At 60.8% G+C, this 14,166-nt stretch overlaps 2 protein-coding genes across 2 annotated transcripts; both read right to left on the bottom strand.

The window, feature by feature from the left end:
• Window positions 1–643: 643 nt before the first annotated feature.
• MXD1 (MAX dimerization protein 1) lies at window positions 644–9,080 on the bottom strand. The gene is made up of 5 exons (XM_051811752.1): window positions 8,925–9,080; window positions 8,731–8,827; window positions 5,348–5,377; window positions 4,198–4,312; window positions 644–3,626 (listed from the first exon to the last, which is right to left on the bottom strand). Exons 1-5 carry the CDS (start codon window positions 8,965–8,967, stop codon window positions 3,201–3,203), a joined length of 711 nt encoding a protein of 236 aa, XP_051667712.1. The 5' UTR covers window positions 8,968–9,080; the 3' UTR covers window positions 644–3,200.
• A 1,129-nt stretch (window positions 9,081–10,209) lies between these two features.
• SNRNP27 (small nuclear ribonucleoprotein U4/U6.U5 subunit 27) lies at window positions 10,210–13,291 on the bottom strand. Its single transcript, XM_051811751.1, has 6 exons — window positions 13,087–13,291; window positions 12,016–12,136; window positions 11,407–11,516; window positions 11,205–11,284; window positions 11,044–11,108; window positions 10,210–10,511 (listed from the first exon to the last, which is right to left on the bottom strand). The coding sequence occupies exons 1-6, from the start codon at window positions 13,121–13,123 to the stop codon at window positions 10,457–10,459; spliced, it is 468 nt and encodes a 155-aa protein (XP_051667711.1). The 5' UTR covers window positions 13,124–13,291; the 3' UTR covers window positions 10,210–10,456.
• Window positions 13,292–14,166: the final 875 nt, after the last annotated feature.

Genomic DNA, 14,166 nt, shown 5'->3' with positions numbered 1-14,166 from the left:
GCCCAGGGCAGGGCCCGTCCCTGTGCTGGCACTGCTGGGGCACCCTCCAGGGCTGTGTCCAGGGCTGGGCCCTCAACAAGAGAGACACTGAGGGGCTGGAGTGTGTCCAGGGAAGGGAACGGAGTTGGGAAGGGGCTGGAGCAGCAGGAGCATCTGGGGGGGCTCAGCCTGGAGCAAAGGAGGCTCAGGGGGGACCTTCTGGCTCTGCAGCCCCCTGACAGGAGGGGGGAGCCGGGGGGTGTCGGGCTCTGCTCCCAGGGAACAAGGGACAGGAGGAGAGGGAACGGCCTCAGGCTGTGCCAGGGGAGGGTCGGGTTGGACATCAGGAAGAATTTCTCACTGGAAAGGGTGGTCAGGCCTTGGAAGGGGCTGCCCAGGGAGGTGGGGAGTCCCCACCCCTGGAGGTGTCCAAGGAATGACTGGATTGTTCAGTGGGACAGTGGAGATCAGTCACAGGCTGGACTCGATGCTCTCAGGTCTTTTCCAACCTAAATGATTCCATGATTCTGTGATGTGGGATGGAGGATGCAAGATGAGGGGTGGGGCTGAGGGCTCTGCCTTCCCAGGGGCCCAGATCCCCATTCCCACCATCCCCGGGTGCCTCCCGCTCCCTCCCCGCAGCAATTCCAGCTCACGCGGCTCCTTCGTAACGAAATAATTTATTTCCTAACAATCAAACAAGACAGAAATATCCATGGACACAGCAAAGGTCTCCTAAAACACGGAATTCCTAAAAAAAAAAAGCACCATTCCATTGGCTTGACATGGGATTCGGCCCGACAATGGGATATTTACAGCAGGAACGGCTGGGAACGGGATCCGCGCCCGCTCCCAACTGCCCCAGGGAGCCGAGGCTGGGGCGGATCCGCTTCCTGGGGAGCAAAAGGAACAGAAAAAATGACGGGAAAGCACAAATAAGAGGTGCCCCAAAGAATAATAAAGGAAAGGTTGAGTGGAGACGGGGTGGCTCCACTGGAAAAATCAAGGATGAAACGAACATTTTGGTACTTCCCGGGAGCCAGCAGGTCAGGATCTGCCTTCCACGAGGAAAAAGAAAGGAAAAACAACCCACGAGTGGGTGGGTTTGATTCCCGCCCATCATGTCCCGATACGGCTCCTCCCACTCCCTGGATTTTTATCACAATCTATAAAAAAGTCCTTCCTGCAGCTTATTTCATAGGAATGCTGGTGGATCAGTGAATTCCAGGAACAGGCTGGCACGGCCCGGGGGGACCCAGAGATCCGCCAGGCTCCAGCCCCATTCCAGGTTAGTGCAGCGTTTCGGGGGTTCCCGGAGCACAGCCCCACAGAGCAAAGGGCCGGGAAGGGTCAGGTTGGGATAGGGAGGAAAAAAGGGGGGAAAAGAAAAGGTGTCGGGAACTGAAAAAGGCACAAACCTGCCAAAAACCCTCATTTGCGTTGAGGCCAAACCTTAGGAATGTCCAAAACCAACCGAAACCCAACGTTTGGTACCTCCGGAAGGGCTTTCCCAATGCCAGGAATCCCCTCCCGGAGGGATCCGCTGGGATTCCCCAGGGAAGGGACGGATCTGGCCAAACATCACCGAAGTCACCAGCCCCCAAGGGCTGATATTCCACATTTTCTTGGTGTTTTCCATCTTTTTGCCTTTTTTTCCCTCTTTTTGAAGGTGCAGGGGGTTGAGCTCAGGCGCCCACGGGCTGTGGTGATGCTGGAGGGTGGGAAATTCCAGGGGCTTTAAAGGAAAATCCCTTGTGGTTTGGGTTTTTTTTTTCTCTTTTAAGAATCAGCACGTGGAAAAAGAGCCGAAACCTGGGGGATTTGGGTAATTCCTGGGGCCTGTGGCAGCTTCTTGCTTCCCAAATGGGCTAGAAATGGGATTGGGGTGTGAAGAGAAAGGAAAAGCAGAAAAGGAGCAAAAGAAAAGGAGAAAAGAAGGGAAGGGAAGATGGGAAATAAGACAGGAAGGAAAATGGGACAGGAAAAAGGAAAAGAACTGGAGTTTCCCCCTCATCCCCTTGCACTCCGTGGAGCATCTTGGTGCCTCTCAGCACCTGCAATTCCTGAAGAAAAGGGGCCCTCAGAGCCTGTTTTTCATCCCAGTGCTGGGAAAAGCCCTTGGAGAGCTCCCTGCTGGACACTGAGGCCTCACTGACCCCACGGGGCTGGAGCGAGAGGGTCCCGAGGGGCTGGAAAACCCCTGGAGCAGCCAAAGGGAAAAGGAAGGTGTGGAAAGCAGAGCTCCAAGTGCCAACATTCCCAGAGCAGCTCTAAAAGCAGGAAGTGGTGGGAATGTTCCCTCCAGTGCACCGGGAACCGAACGAACACCACAGACAGCTCAGTGCGCTCCGGCTCGGGACCCCCTCGCCCTCGGGGGCTTCTGGAACCCTCCACGAGCCTGGGAAGATCCCGGATGGATGGAGAAGAGCTCCAGGGTCGATCCGGGGGGTCCCGCGGGGTTATTGCTGAGCGGAGGCATCATCTTTGTGCTGAAGGGGTGGAGAGAGGCCGGGGGCTCCCTCCGAGGTAGAAAATACTGTCCCCGAGACTGGAAGCGTGGAGAGGAATTCCAGGAGTCTGGAATGCCGTGCCACGGGAGGTGGGACGTCCCGTTTGGGTTTACAGAGGGCAGAAACTTCCCAGCCCGGAGGTGGCCGTTCCGAGGGGGGGCTGCCATTCCCCACGCCGGGAATGCTCCGGGACCTCGGCAGGGCCGGGATGGGGTGTCCCTGAATATTTAGAGTCGGGGGGGAGGAACCCCCCGACTGAGGCTGATCCCTGTGCCCACCCAAAATGCTCCCTGGGCGGGTTCTCAGCTCGGCTCTGCTCTCTCCCAGGTGGAAATTCCACAAGAGGCCGGTTCTGCCTTCGGATCTGCTCCCAAAAACTCAGCTTTTGGGTCCTGAGCGTCAGGAACACGATGTCGCCGGCCAAATGCGGAGAAGATCGGGAATACCGGGCGGTGACAGCCTGGGAGAGAACCCAGGGAAGGCTCTGGAGGTCGCTGTTACTGCCACGATATTCCCAGGCGCTTCCAAGCGTGGCTGGAATGTAGGGCCTGGTAGAAGAGATCCCGGCCGGGCCGAGGAGCCGGCGGGCGCGAGCGGAGCCCCGGGAGCAGCGGGATCGGCGGGACGTGCGGGGATGCGGGGGGGGTCGGTGTGCTGGCCAACGGGATCCCACGGGAACGGCGCCGCTGGAACGGCCGCGGGAAGCGCTTCCTACATCCCGAGGGGAAGCTTCCGGCCGCTCGCCGGCTTCGCCCTGGTCCCGCCGGAGCTGGAATACCCCTCGTCGCTGCCCAGGCTCTGGAGGCTCCCGCGCTCGTCCGAGTCGCTGGGGCTGCTGCTGCTCCAGTCCAGGTCGGCCGGGAGGTCGTCCGTGCTCTCCACATCCACATCCATCTCTTCTGCCGGAGGAATGGGAACGGTTGGAGTCCCAGCGGGGCCGGACCTCCTGCCGGCCGTCCCCCGGAGCGGGGTCTCACCTCGGTCCGAGTCGGAGCGCTCGGAGGACAGGCTGGAGCCGATGCTGTCTATCCTGACCCGCTCCATTCCCAGCTTTTCCAGCTGCCGCTGGAGGTGCCGCTGCTCCCGCTGCAGCTGCTCGATCTGGTGCAGGGCTCGGCGCTCCAGGTCCTCCAGCTTCTGCGGGAGGACACACGGCCCCCTGAGCCCCCGGGATCCCGGCACGGCCACCACGGCTCCCGAGGGGCTCCCAGCTGGGCACGTGGAGCTGTATGGATTCCAACTCCCCCTGTCGTGCCAGCCCAATCCCAGCCCTCCCACAGATATCCCAGCCCAATGTCAGCACTCCCCATTATCCCAGCTCAATTTAGCACTCAGTTATCCCAGTCTGATCCCAGTGCTGCCCAATTACCCTAGCCCAATCCCAGAGCTCTCCCAGTTAACCCAGCCCAATCCAGTGCTCCTCCATTATCCTGGTCTGATGCCATTGCTCTCCCAGTCCTCCTAGCCCAATCCCAACCCTCCTCCAGTAATCCCAGCCCAACGCCAGCACTCCCCATTATCCCAGCACAATCCAGTGCTCTCCCAGTTATCCCAGCCTAATCCATCACTCTCCCAGTTAATCCAGCCCGCTGTCTCTGCTCCCCCAGTTATCCCAGCCCAATCCCAGCACCCCCCACCCCCCATCCTGGGGGGCTGTTCTCATCTCTGCCCCCCTTCCCGGGGCCGCATCCCGGTTTTCCCGGCTCACCTGGATGTGGAGCCGGGCCCTGGTGAGGAGGCTGAGGGTCGTGTGCCGCCCGGCCGCCGCCCCCAGGGGCACCAGCCCCTTGAGCCTCTCCAGGCACAGCCGGAGCTGGGCACGCCTGGAACGGGAGCAGCGGGATCAGCTTCCCCAGGGAAAACTGGCCTGGGGGGAGCTAAACCCAGCCGGGGGCCTTCCCAGCCTCCAGGGGCTTCCAGAAACTGGGAGAAAACCATGGCCAGGCCAAAGGACACCTTGGAAAAACCTCGTGGATAAACCCTGCGGGCACCCTGGGCTGTCGGGATGATCCCTGGCAAGGAGATGCCAACGACCTCAGAATTCTATCCACTTGTGTTCATTGTCTTCCCAAAATCTCCACCTCAGGAATGCTGGTTGGTTCCTGCTGACAGCAAAGCTGCCCAGGCTGACACCCAGCTGTAAATCCCTTGGGAGCACTTCCTTTCCATACTTTTATTAGGAACAGGGCTGTTTTGGATCCAAAACAACACCAGATCCCTGTGGGAGCACTGACCACGGTCCAGAAATCCTCCCTCTCCATGTAACATCCAGGTCTTCTCCACATTAATATGTAGGACATTAAAGCCAGAGGGAAACTCTGGCTCCATAAAGAAATAAATCCCTTTACCTGCCGATAACCAGGATGCTCCCAGCACATCCCAGTTTCCCTGTGTCCATTGCTCCAATCCCAACATGTAGGTCAGATCCTTGGGAGTAGGTTGCAACACCCATCTCTGAACCACCCGATCCTGGGCAGCTCCAAACTGGGATTTTGCAAGGACCTGCTGGTCTTGTTTGGGATACACTGGGAGTAAACAGGGATTTCCTCACCCAAAGGACCTCGGGATGACAACACAGGCAAAGAAAGTGGGATTTACTCTTGGGATAAATCCCAAACTCCAACTGGCTCAAAGATGAGCCTGGGGAAAGATAATTTTCCTGACTAAGTGGAGTGGGAGCTGGCTGAGGAGATGGATATCATTCCCAGCAGTCAAGGACAGGGAACGCTTCAATCCTCGGTGTCCTTTATCCCACCCCTTCCCTCCCACCCCCCATCTCAACCCATCTCAGCTGGAAAACCCCTGGAAAAGCAACAATTCCTCCAAAACCCAGCTCCTGACAAACCTCCAGCACTCACCTGTTCTTTTCCATCTCATTGTGTGTCGACCTGGAAAAGAAGGAAGAAGTTATTACTTCCTCTGGCTGATTAGGGATTAACAGCTGGGATTAACATGTTGGAATTAGCAAAGGCTCCCTGGAAAAGCTGCAAACCAGGGGGCTTCCAGAGCTGCCCCAGAGCCAGGGATGGTGAACACGGCGGGATCCAGACGGGGGAGTTGCTGGACAAATGGAAACAAAGGGTCAGGAAAGCTGGAAAATGGGATTTTAACGCAGAGAGGGTCAATCTTTAGAACTGGGATTGGGATTAACAGTGGTACCAGTGATGGGAAGTTGCTCCATCTCGACTCTGGGCAGAGCCTGGGTGGGATCCCCAAACTGGCTCAGAGCACTCCAGGGACCGGGAGCCTCCCAAGCCTCGCCGGCATCCAAAGCCCATTCCCGTCTCCAAGTCATCCCTCAAATGCCAGGAAGACGTGGAAAAAGCCCTTCCCTGTGTCCAACAGGGAGCAGCTCCAGAGGAGATTCTGAACGCACCACTGACACGTCACATCCACAACAAATCCCCCCGGAGCTCCCAATTGCCACGGAGCTGGGAAAAGATGGAAAACACAAGCTACAAAATTCCTGTTGAAAGCTGGGAAAGAAGCTACAGGAGGCCCTGCTGACCATGTCCCAGGAATGATGCTCGGGGAAGAGCTGCTTCCCTGGCCACAGACTCCCTAAAATCTCTGGAGGCCTCGAGAAGTTCTACTTGACCTCAGGAAAAATGTTACATGGCCTGAGAACTTAACGGTGGGAATGAGCCACAGGTTGTTTGGAGAGGGATGTCTGCTGGGATGGCCCCATGGGATCTGGGAGGGCAGGTTGGTCCTGATGCTGAAGGGAAAACAAGGGATGGATTGAAGGGAAAATGAGTTGATGTGCCAAAGGGAAGAAAAAGGGATGTTACTGAAGGGAAAATGAGAGATGTCAAAGGAAAACAAGGGATGGCAGCAGAGGAAAAGGGGGGATCCCACTGAAGGAAAAACTAGAGATGCCACCAACACAGCAGCAGCAGATGTTCTCGAGGGTCTCCTTCACTTTGCCAGCAGCATTTCCTGATGGATCACCCGGCTCCGGAGGCTCTGTTGGCTTCCCAGTGCCATCAGCTCCCAAAAGCCACAGCCCTCACAGCCCCAAAAATGTTTGAGCCAATAAATCCACGTGTTTCACCCCCAACCCTTCACCACAGGGCTGTGACAGGCTGCAGCCTTCTGAGCTATTCCCTTGATCCCAACTTATCCAAACACTTCCCAACCACAGTACAAACAGGGATGAAGCTCCCATCACCCTCACTAATTACAAACCCATCCTCTCTTCCACTTGAATCTTTCCTGGAATAGTTGTTTTCCCTTTTGCTTTGCATCCACCATCACCAATATTTAGGAAAATATCAAATAATTGATGAATTTTAATTTTGGATAAAATAAACAGGGACAGAGGGGATGGCAGCTTCACCCTGGAGCAGATGGAACATATCCACGTGCTCCCAGATCCTTTCCAGAACGATTTCATACCCATGGAGTCCCTGATTACAATTCCCACTAATTAAAACTTTGGCTGATCACCAGCTTTCCCTTCGGAATGTGTTTTTTTTTTTTCCCTGAAAAAACCATAACAGCTTGGCCTGAAGTGAACAAAATCCTCCGAGAGGGAAACCTGGAGCAAGTCCAGGCAGGACAACCCCCCGGATTCACCTGGAGCCTGTTTGAAACAAGAGCCCGAGGCCTCAGCTGCCTCCCACCCCCCTGACAGCCCGGGACACCTGCGTGGGCGGGACAGGGCACCGGGAGAACCCCGGGAGAACCCCGGGAGAACCCCGGGAAGCACAGCACGTGCACATCCAGGTGGATTTGTTCTGGCGGCTGCCAAAGGTCGGCGCAGACGGGGCTGCTCCCGACCAGGAAAGAAGTGACAGACGTGGTGCCATCCCCGCCTGGCTCCTCCCTGGCACCGTCCGGCGCCAGTGACGTGTCGGGATGAACCCGCTGCCCCTCGGAGCTTCCCTGGGCTTGGAGGCACAGCCCGGAGCCAGCCCTTCCCAAACCAGCTCATCATTCCCCCTCCCCGGCGATCCGAGGGAATTTCGGGTTGTTAAAGTGAAGGAATAAAGCACGAGGGCGACTCCTGTTGCTCCTGGGATGGTGGGATTTGCTCCTAAAACTCAACGTGGGTGCGTGGAGCTGATTTCAACTTGTAGGAAAGGTGGTTTAGGACTTTCAGGTTTAGGACTGAAAATCAGCAGGAAATAATAGGGAGGGACAGTGGAGAAGAACAACCAGGGAGGGATAACAGGGAGAAAAAACCAGGCAGGGATAACAGGGAGAAACAACCAGGGAGCAACAACAGGAAGGCTCTGGGTGGATTTCAGGGTGGATAATTAAGGAGGTGACAGGAGGGTCCCCTCCAGCCCTGCCAGGGGCCCTCTGACAGCAGGACCTCACTGGGCCTAGTCCCCTGGTGACAGGAGGGTCCCCCCAGCCCTGTCACACACCCAGTGACAGCGGGGCCTCACCGTGCCCTGGTCACCCGGGGACAGGAGGGTCCCGCCCACGGTGTCACACACCCGTTGACAGCAGGACTTTGGTGGCACCAGAGCCCCACCCAGCCCTGTCACACAGCTGGTGACAGACAGGCCTCACCAGAGCCTGAGCAAACAGTGACAGGAGGGTACCCCCGGCCCTGTCACACCCCCAGGACAGAGGGACACACCAGGGACTGAGCACCCCCATGACAGGAGGGTCACCCCGGCCCTGCCACGTGTCTGGTGGCAGCAGGACCTCACAGTACCCCAAACCCACGGTGACAGGGGGTCACCCCGGCCCTGTCACACACCTGGCGACAGGGTGACCCAACCAGAGCCTGGTCACCTGGTGACAGGGGGTCACCCCAGCTTGGCCACAGGCCCTGTGACAGTGGGGCCTCACCTGGCCCAGACACACGGTGACAGGAGCCCCCCCAGCCCTGTCACACCCCCGGTGACACCAGGACCGTCCTCAAGCACCTGGGACAGGAGGATCTCCCTGACGTGGTCACACTCCTGGTGACAGTGGGGGGACCCCGGAGAGCCCGGTCCCACGGTGACAGGAGCCCTCCCAGCCCTGTCACACCCCCGGTGACAGTGGGGCCTCACGGGCCCGGTCCCCTGGTGACAGGAGGGTCCTCCCGGCCTTGCCGGGAGCCCCGTGACAGCTGGGCCTCACCGGGGCCTGGAGGGTCACCCCGGCCCTGGCACACTCCCGGTGGCAGCGGGGCCTCACGGGCCCGGTCCCCCGGTGTCAGAAGCCCCCCGGCCCTGCCCGGCAGCCCCACAACGAGCCCGGCCCGGTCCCCCCCGCCCCCTCCCGGTGCCGCCGTCACCTGCCGCCGCTGCTGCTCCTGCGGGCCTTGGCGCGGCGCCGCGAGGCCTCCCCGTCCTTGCCGCCGGGCCTCAGCGAGGCGTAACCGTGCTCGGCCTCTGCGGAGACACAACGGCGGCCGCGGGTCAGCGCGGGGCCCGGCCCGGGGGCACCGGGGGCAGCGCGGGGAGGGGAGGGGGTGTGTGTATGGGGTACCTCGCTCCCGCCGCTCCAGGAACTCGGCGGCCTCCAGCAGCATCTGGATGCCGAGGCGGGGGGGGGGCGGCCATGGCGGGGCCGGGACGGGCCGGTCCGGCGGCGGGGGGAGCGCGGCGGCCTCTGCCCGCCCCGAGCGGCCGCTCCGCCAGGCCCCGCTCGGGCCTCGCCCCCGACAACGCCTATTGGCCGACGCTGAGGGAGACCCCACCCATCTCGGTCGCTCATTGGTGGGCGTTAAGGGAGGCCCCGCCCAGCGCCCGCACGAGTGGCGGTGATAGGGCGTGGCGGTGCCCGAGGGCCGCGCCCCCCTCCCGCTGTGATTGGGCGAGAGAGCCACGCCCTCCTGCCATTGGTCCGCCCACCCAACGGCCCCGCCCCGCCGCCGCACGCGCTGCCGCCTGACTCACTTCCTGCCGCGCAGCCAATGGTGGGGCCGGACGGGAAGGGGGCGGGGCCTCGGATTGGGTGAGGGGGGGGCAACGTGAGACCCGCGGGGACCCCCCGGGACAGGGACAGAGCCCGGGACAGGGACTGACCTCCCTCCAGGACAGGGACAGGAAACCCCTGGGACAGGGACCGCCGGGGCAGGGACAGACACTCCCCAGGACAGAGGAAGGATCCCTGGGACCCTCAGGGCACCCCCTTCATGGCTGGGATCCCCCCCCAGGGCAGGGACCACCCACCCAAAGGGCTGTGAGTCCCTTTGAGCAGGGACCCCTCAAGTGCATCTCCTTCAGGGCTGGGACCCCCACCCCAGGACAGGAACCCCCTAAGTGCAGGCACCCCCTTTGGGGTCAGACCCCCAATGTAGGGCAGGGCCCCCCCGGGGCAGCCCCCTGCATGCAGCTCCCCCCCCCCACCTTGGGAAGGACCCCCAGGGCAGTGACATCCCAGGCAGGGCCTCCCCTCCATCCCACAGCAGGGAGCACGTTGGGCCCCCCCCTTACCCAAGGCAGGGCCCCCCCAGATCAGGAACCACCCAGGGACCCCCCCGGGGCAGGGCACCCCCACCCCAGACAGGGCTCCAAGCACCCAAAACCGCCCCAAACTGGGAGCACCCAGATCCCACAGCTCCCCCAGGGGGGCAGGTGATGGGAAAGAGCCCCTCCTGCCTCCAGGAACTCCAGTTTGAGCCCAGGGCTCAAATGGGGCCCCTCGGGATTCAACTGATTTGTATTAATTCCCAAGGATTTGTGTGAGGGGGAATTGGGTTTAAATTTTGCATTTTGGGTGTAAATCCAGAGGTTTGCAGTGACCTCTCCTCATCCCTGAATGATAAAAATTAAAGGAAAAAACAGATCCGGGGTTTTATTAACAGGGAAACAAAGCAAAACTAGGGAACACACAGCAAAATCCCGGCCAGGAACTGACCTCTTTGTACAAAAATAATACCAAAAGTCTGGGAAATGGTGACTTGGGGCAGCTCCGGCCGTGGGGTTTGTTGGGAATAACCCAAATTCCGCTGGAATCCGGCACCAGATCCCTCCAGGGAAGCAAAATCCTTCCGCAGTGGGGGCCGTGTCCCCCAGTCAGGCGATGAAATCCAGGGGCCTGTTGAATCCTCCTTTTCTGTTCATGTACTGCCTGGGCCGGGATGGAGCCAGAGTTAGCCCCTGGATCCGGGGAAATCGGGACAAAAACACCCTGGGGAGGCTGGGAACAGGGCTTGACAGCTACAGGGAACCCCCATTCCTCATGGATTTGACCAAAAACAGGAAGGCTCCCAGTGAGGAGCTGCTCCAGAGGTAGGGCTGTGTGAGGATCCTGGCAGCACAGCCTGGCTCTACCCTCAAACTCCCATCAAAAAGGGATCAGAACTGATAAATTGGGTGTTCTTTGGGAATAAACCAGGTAAATAGCATTGCTTCCCACTGCTCCAGTCCCACTCAACCCACACTGGGCACATCCCACCCGTTCCCAACATGCTCCTCACCCACCCCCCCCGAATTCCCCATTCCCAGGGGGATCCAGACGCCTCTCACCTCTGTTTTCACCTCTAAACCTCACAGAATTCCCATTTTCCCAAGGCTTGGAAGCCGGATCACCCCAAGGGCAGCAGCCACAGTTACCTCACCAAACAAATCCTTTCTCTATCCCAAAAAAAGGTGGGACACACCTGTACTTCCTCTTCTGGGACACATTGATGGCGTAGGCATTGGCAGCACCGTCCACCTTCTTCCCCTGAGGAGAAACATTCCCCAAATCCCATGGATTGTCCCCAAACAGGACGGGTGACACTGCAGAGCCCACGGGAGTGGCCTCGGGCCCCCCACTCACCTTGGTGGTGTCGAAGGAGGCAAAGCCCATCATCTTCATCATCTCGATCTCCTCCTCCGTCTTGCCCTGCAGATCCTCCTCTGAGGGAATGAAATCAGGGATTGGGCAAACACGGATGTTTGGATTCCCAAAAATCCCGGTATCCCTGGGCTGGTCTCACAGGGGATGTGGGAGTGTTTCAGGAGGAAAATCCCCCCCTCACCTGTGATCTGTCTCTCCTTCTTGGAGTCCTTGAGCTCCTTCTTCTCCTCATCCCGGCGTTCCTTGGGCCGCACTGGTGACGAGGAGCTGGAGCGGTGCCGGCGTGGGGACCTGCTGGGGCACACGGGGTGGGGCTGCAATTCCCACCTGGATTTCCCACCTGGAGCTCCCACTGTCCCCATGTCACCCAACAGCCCTCACCTGGCTGTCCCCACCCCACACTGGTGTCCCTGTCTGGCCTGGATGGTCCCTACCCTCATGTGGATCATCCCCACCCTCACCTGGATCACTCCCATCTTCATCTGGATGTCTCTCCCCTCACCTGGATGATCCCTGCCCTCACCTGGATTGCCTCTGCCCTCACCTGGATGGTCCCTGCCCTCACCTGGATGTCCCTGCCCTCACCTGAATTGCCTTTGCCCTCACCTGAATGTCCCTGCCTTCACCTGGATTGCCTCTGCCCTCACCTGAATGTCCCTGCCCTCACCTGAATTGCCTTTGCCCTCACCTGGATGGTCCCTGCCCTCACCTGGATGTCCCTGCCCTCACCTGGATGTCCCAGCCCTCACCTGAATTGCCTTTGTCCTCACCTGGATGTCCCTGCCCTCACCTGGATCGTCTCCGGTGTGGGGAGCGGGACCGGCTCCTCCTCCTGTCCCTGTCCCGGGACCGGGATCGCTCCCGCCGCCGCCTGTCCCTGTCCCGGGACGTGGAGCGCGAGCGCCGGCGCTCTGCCCAGGGAAGGGTCAGCTCCTGCTTCCCTGCCCGCCTCCCAAAGGAAACCCGGACAGAAAATCCCGGCTCCCGAGCACAGACCCTGGGACAGCCCCTCCCCGCTCCCCAGGCCCAGGGACCCCCACATGTCCCCATGTCCCATGTCCCATGTCCCTCTCAGCCCTCCCTGACCCCCCCAGCACAGTCCTGGGCTCAGGGACCCCCACGGGCACCCCTGGGAGTGGGAAGAGCAGCAGGAAAAGCCTCCACTCGGGAGGGGGGAATCACCCGGGACTGGGGGGATGAGCTGTTGGGTGATGGGCCCCAAAAAGCTGAGGAGGGGAGAGGGGGTCTGGAGGAGGAGGAGAGGAAGAGGAGGAGAAGGGAGAGAAGAGGAGGAGGAAGAGAAGAGGAGAAGGAAAAATAAAGAAGGAGGAAGAAGAGGAGGAGAAAGCAGATGAGGAGGGAGGGAGTCTGCTCTGCCCAGAGCGAGGAGCCGAGGCCTCACTGCCGCCCCTGCCCTGGAGGGTTTTTTGGGGAGCCCCCGGACCCCTCCAACCCTGGGCTGCCCCAGGCCCCGCTCCGGCCCTTCCAACTGCCCTGCACGGCCCGGCCCCTCCCGAGCCCCAGCCCGGGTCCTCCCCCAGCCCCCTCACCCCGACCCCCCCAGTCCCGTCACCCCCCTGGGTCCCGCCAAGGTTCCCCCTCGCCCCTCATCTTCCCTCACTGCCCCTCACCCCGGGTCCCCCCTCAGCCCTCTCCCCTCACCCCGGGTCCCCCCTCACTCCTCACCCCGGGTCCCCCCTCAGCCCTCTCCCCTCACCCCGTGTCCCCCCTCACTCCCCTCTCCCGGGTCCCCCCTCACTCCCCTCACCCCAGGTCCCCCCTCACTCCCCTCTCCAGGGTCCCCCCTCACTCCCCTCACCCCGGGTCCCCCCTCACTCCCCTCTCCCGGGTCCCCCCTCACCCCGCCGCGGCGGTGACCGGGAGCGGCTGCGGCCCATGGCCGCCCCTCAGCCCCGCGCTCGCGGTCGCACCGCGCTCACTCCCGGGGCGGGAGCAGGAACCGGAGGAGCGGGAGCGGGTCCTGCAGCAGCGGGTCAGCACCACATCGGGACCCGCCGGCCGCCCGCCCCCGAGCCTGCAGAGCGAGAGGACGGAAGGGGAGGGAAGGGGGACGGGCCGGCGGAGCCATTTCCTTCCGCCGGGCGCTGCTCCCGCGGGCCGGGCATGGCTGGGGGTCGGGGGTGTTCCTGCAGCTCGTGGAGGGTCGGGGGGGGTCAGGGATGTTCCTGCGGCTCGTGGAGGGTCGGGGGGGTCGGGGGGGTCAGGGATGTTCCTGCGGCTCGTGGAGGGTCGGGGGGGGTCAGGGGGGTCAGGGATGTTCCTGCGGCTCGTGGAGGGTCGGGGGGGGTCAGGGATCCACGCGCAGCCCTGAAGAGCCCACCCGCAGCAGGGGATGCCCGACACAGACTGTGACCCTCTGGGAAGCCCAGGCTGGAGCGGGGTCCTGGTGGAGAGAGGAGCCCAGGCTGGAGCAGGTTTGCTGGAAGGACTTGGGAGCCTTTGGGGGCCCAGCTTGGAGCAGGGCTTGGACTCGGGCTCGTCCCCTGAGCAGCAGCAAGAACAAGCTGTGATGACCTGCCTGTGACCCCCATTCCCGTGTCCCTGCGCTGCTGGAGGGGGTGAAGGGAGAGCCCGGGAAGGAGGGCAGGTGTTTGTAAGATTGATTTGACTTCTCATTCTCCTGCTCTGATTTTGTTGTTAATAAATTCAGTTACTGTTCCCCCGGTGAGTCTGTTTTGCCTGTGACGGTGATGGGTGAGGGATCTCCTGGTGTTTGTCTCGATTCATGAACCTTTCATTATATTTTCTCTCCTCTGTAGAGGGCAGTGACAGAGCAGCTTTAGTGGGTACCTGGTGTCCAGCCGGGGCCAACCCACCACGGTAGGGAAGGGAAGGGGAGAGGAGAGAGCTCAGGAAGTTCCTGCAAAATTCTGGCACAGTCTATGAGGTGCTAAGCTAGGGAGCACAGCACTTCTGCTCA

The sequence above is a fragment of the Manacus candei genome, unplaced genomic scaffold (genome assembly GCF_025592945.1).
Source record: "Manacus candei isolate 608988 ecotype Guabito, Panama unplaced genomic scaffold, ASM2559294v1 h1tg000084l, whole genome shotgun sequence".
Lineage (NCBI taxonomy): Eukaryota > Metazoa > Chordata > Aves > Passeriformes > Pipridae > Manacus > Manacus candei.
The sequence above is the reverse complement of the archived record's forward strand: the minus strand, read 5'-3'. Positions and strand labels throughout refer to the sequence as shown.

Excerpts from the sequence above, each read along its gene's own strand:
- MXD1 (XM_051811752.1), bottom strand. The coding sequence starts at position 8,967 with ATGCTGCTGGAGGCCGCCGAGTTCCTGGAGCGGCGGGAGCGAG. Across the intron at positions 5,378-8,730 it reads AGGAGCAGCAGCGGCGGCAG|GTCGACACACAATGAGATGG; the intron begins GTGACGGCGGCA and ends CTTCTTTTCCAG. Across the intron at positions 3,627-4,197 it reads GGGCCCGGCTCCACATCCAG|AAGCTGGAGGACCTGGAGCG; the intron begins GTGAGCCGGGAA and ends GTCCTCCCGCAG.
- SNRNP27 (XM_051811751.1), bottom strand. The coding sequence starts at position 13,123 with ATGGGCCGCAGCCGCTCCCGGTCACCGCCGCGGCGGG. Across the intron at positions 11,285-11,406 it reads GAAGGAGAGACAGATCACAG|AGGAGGATCTGCAGGGCAAG; the intron begins GTGAGGGGGGGA and ends TCATTCCCTCAG. Across the intron at positions 10,512-11,043 it reads TCCCAGAAGAGGAAGTACAG|GCAGTACATGAACAGAAAAG; the intron begins GTGTGTCCCACC and ends ATCCCGGCCCAG.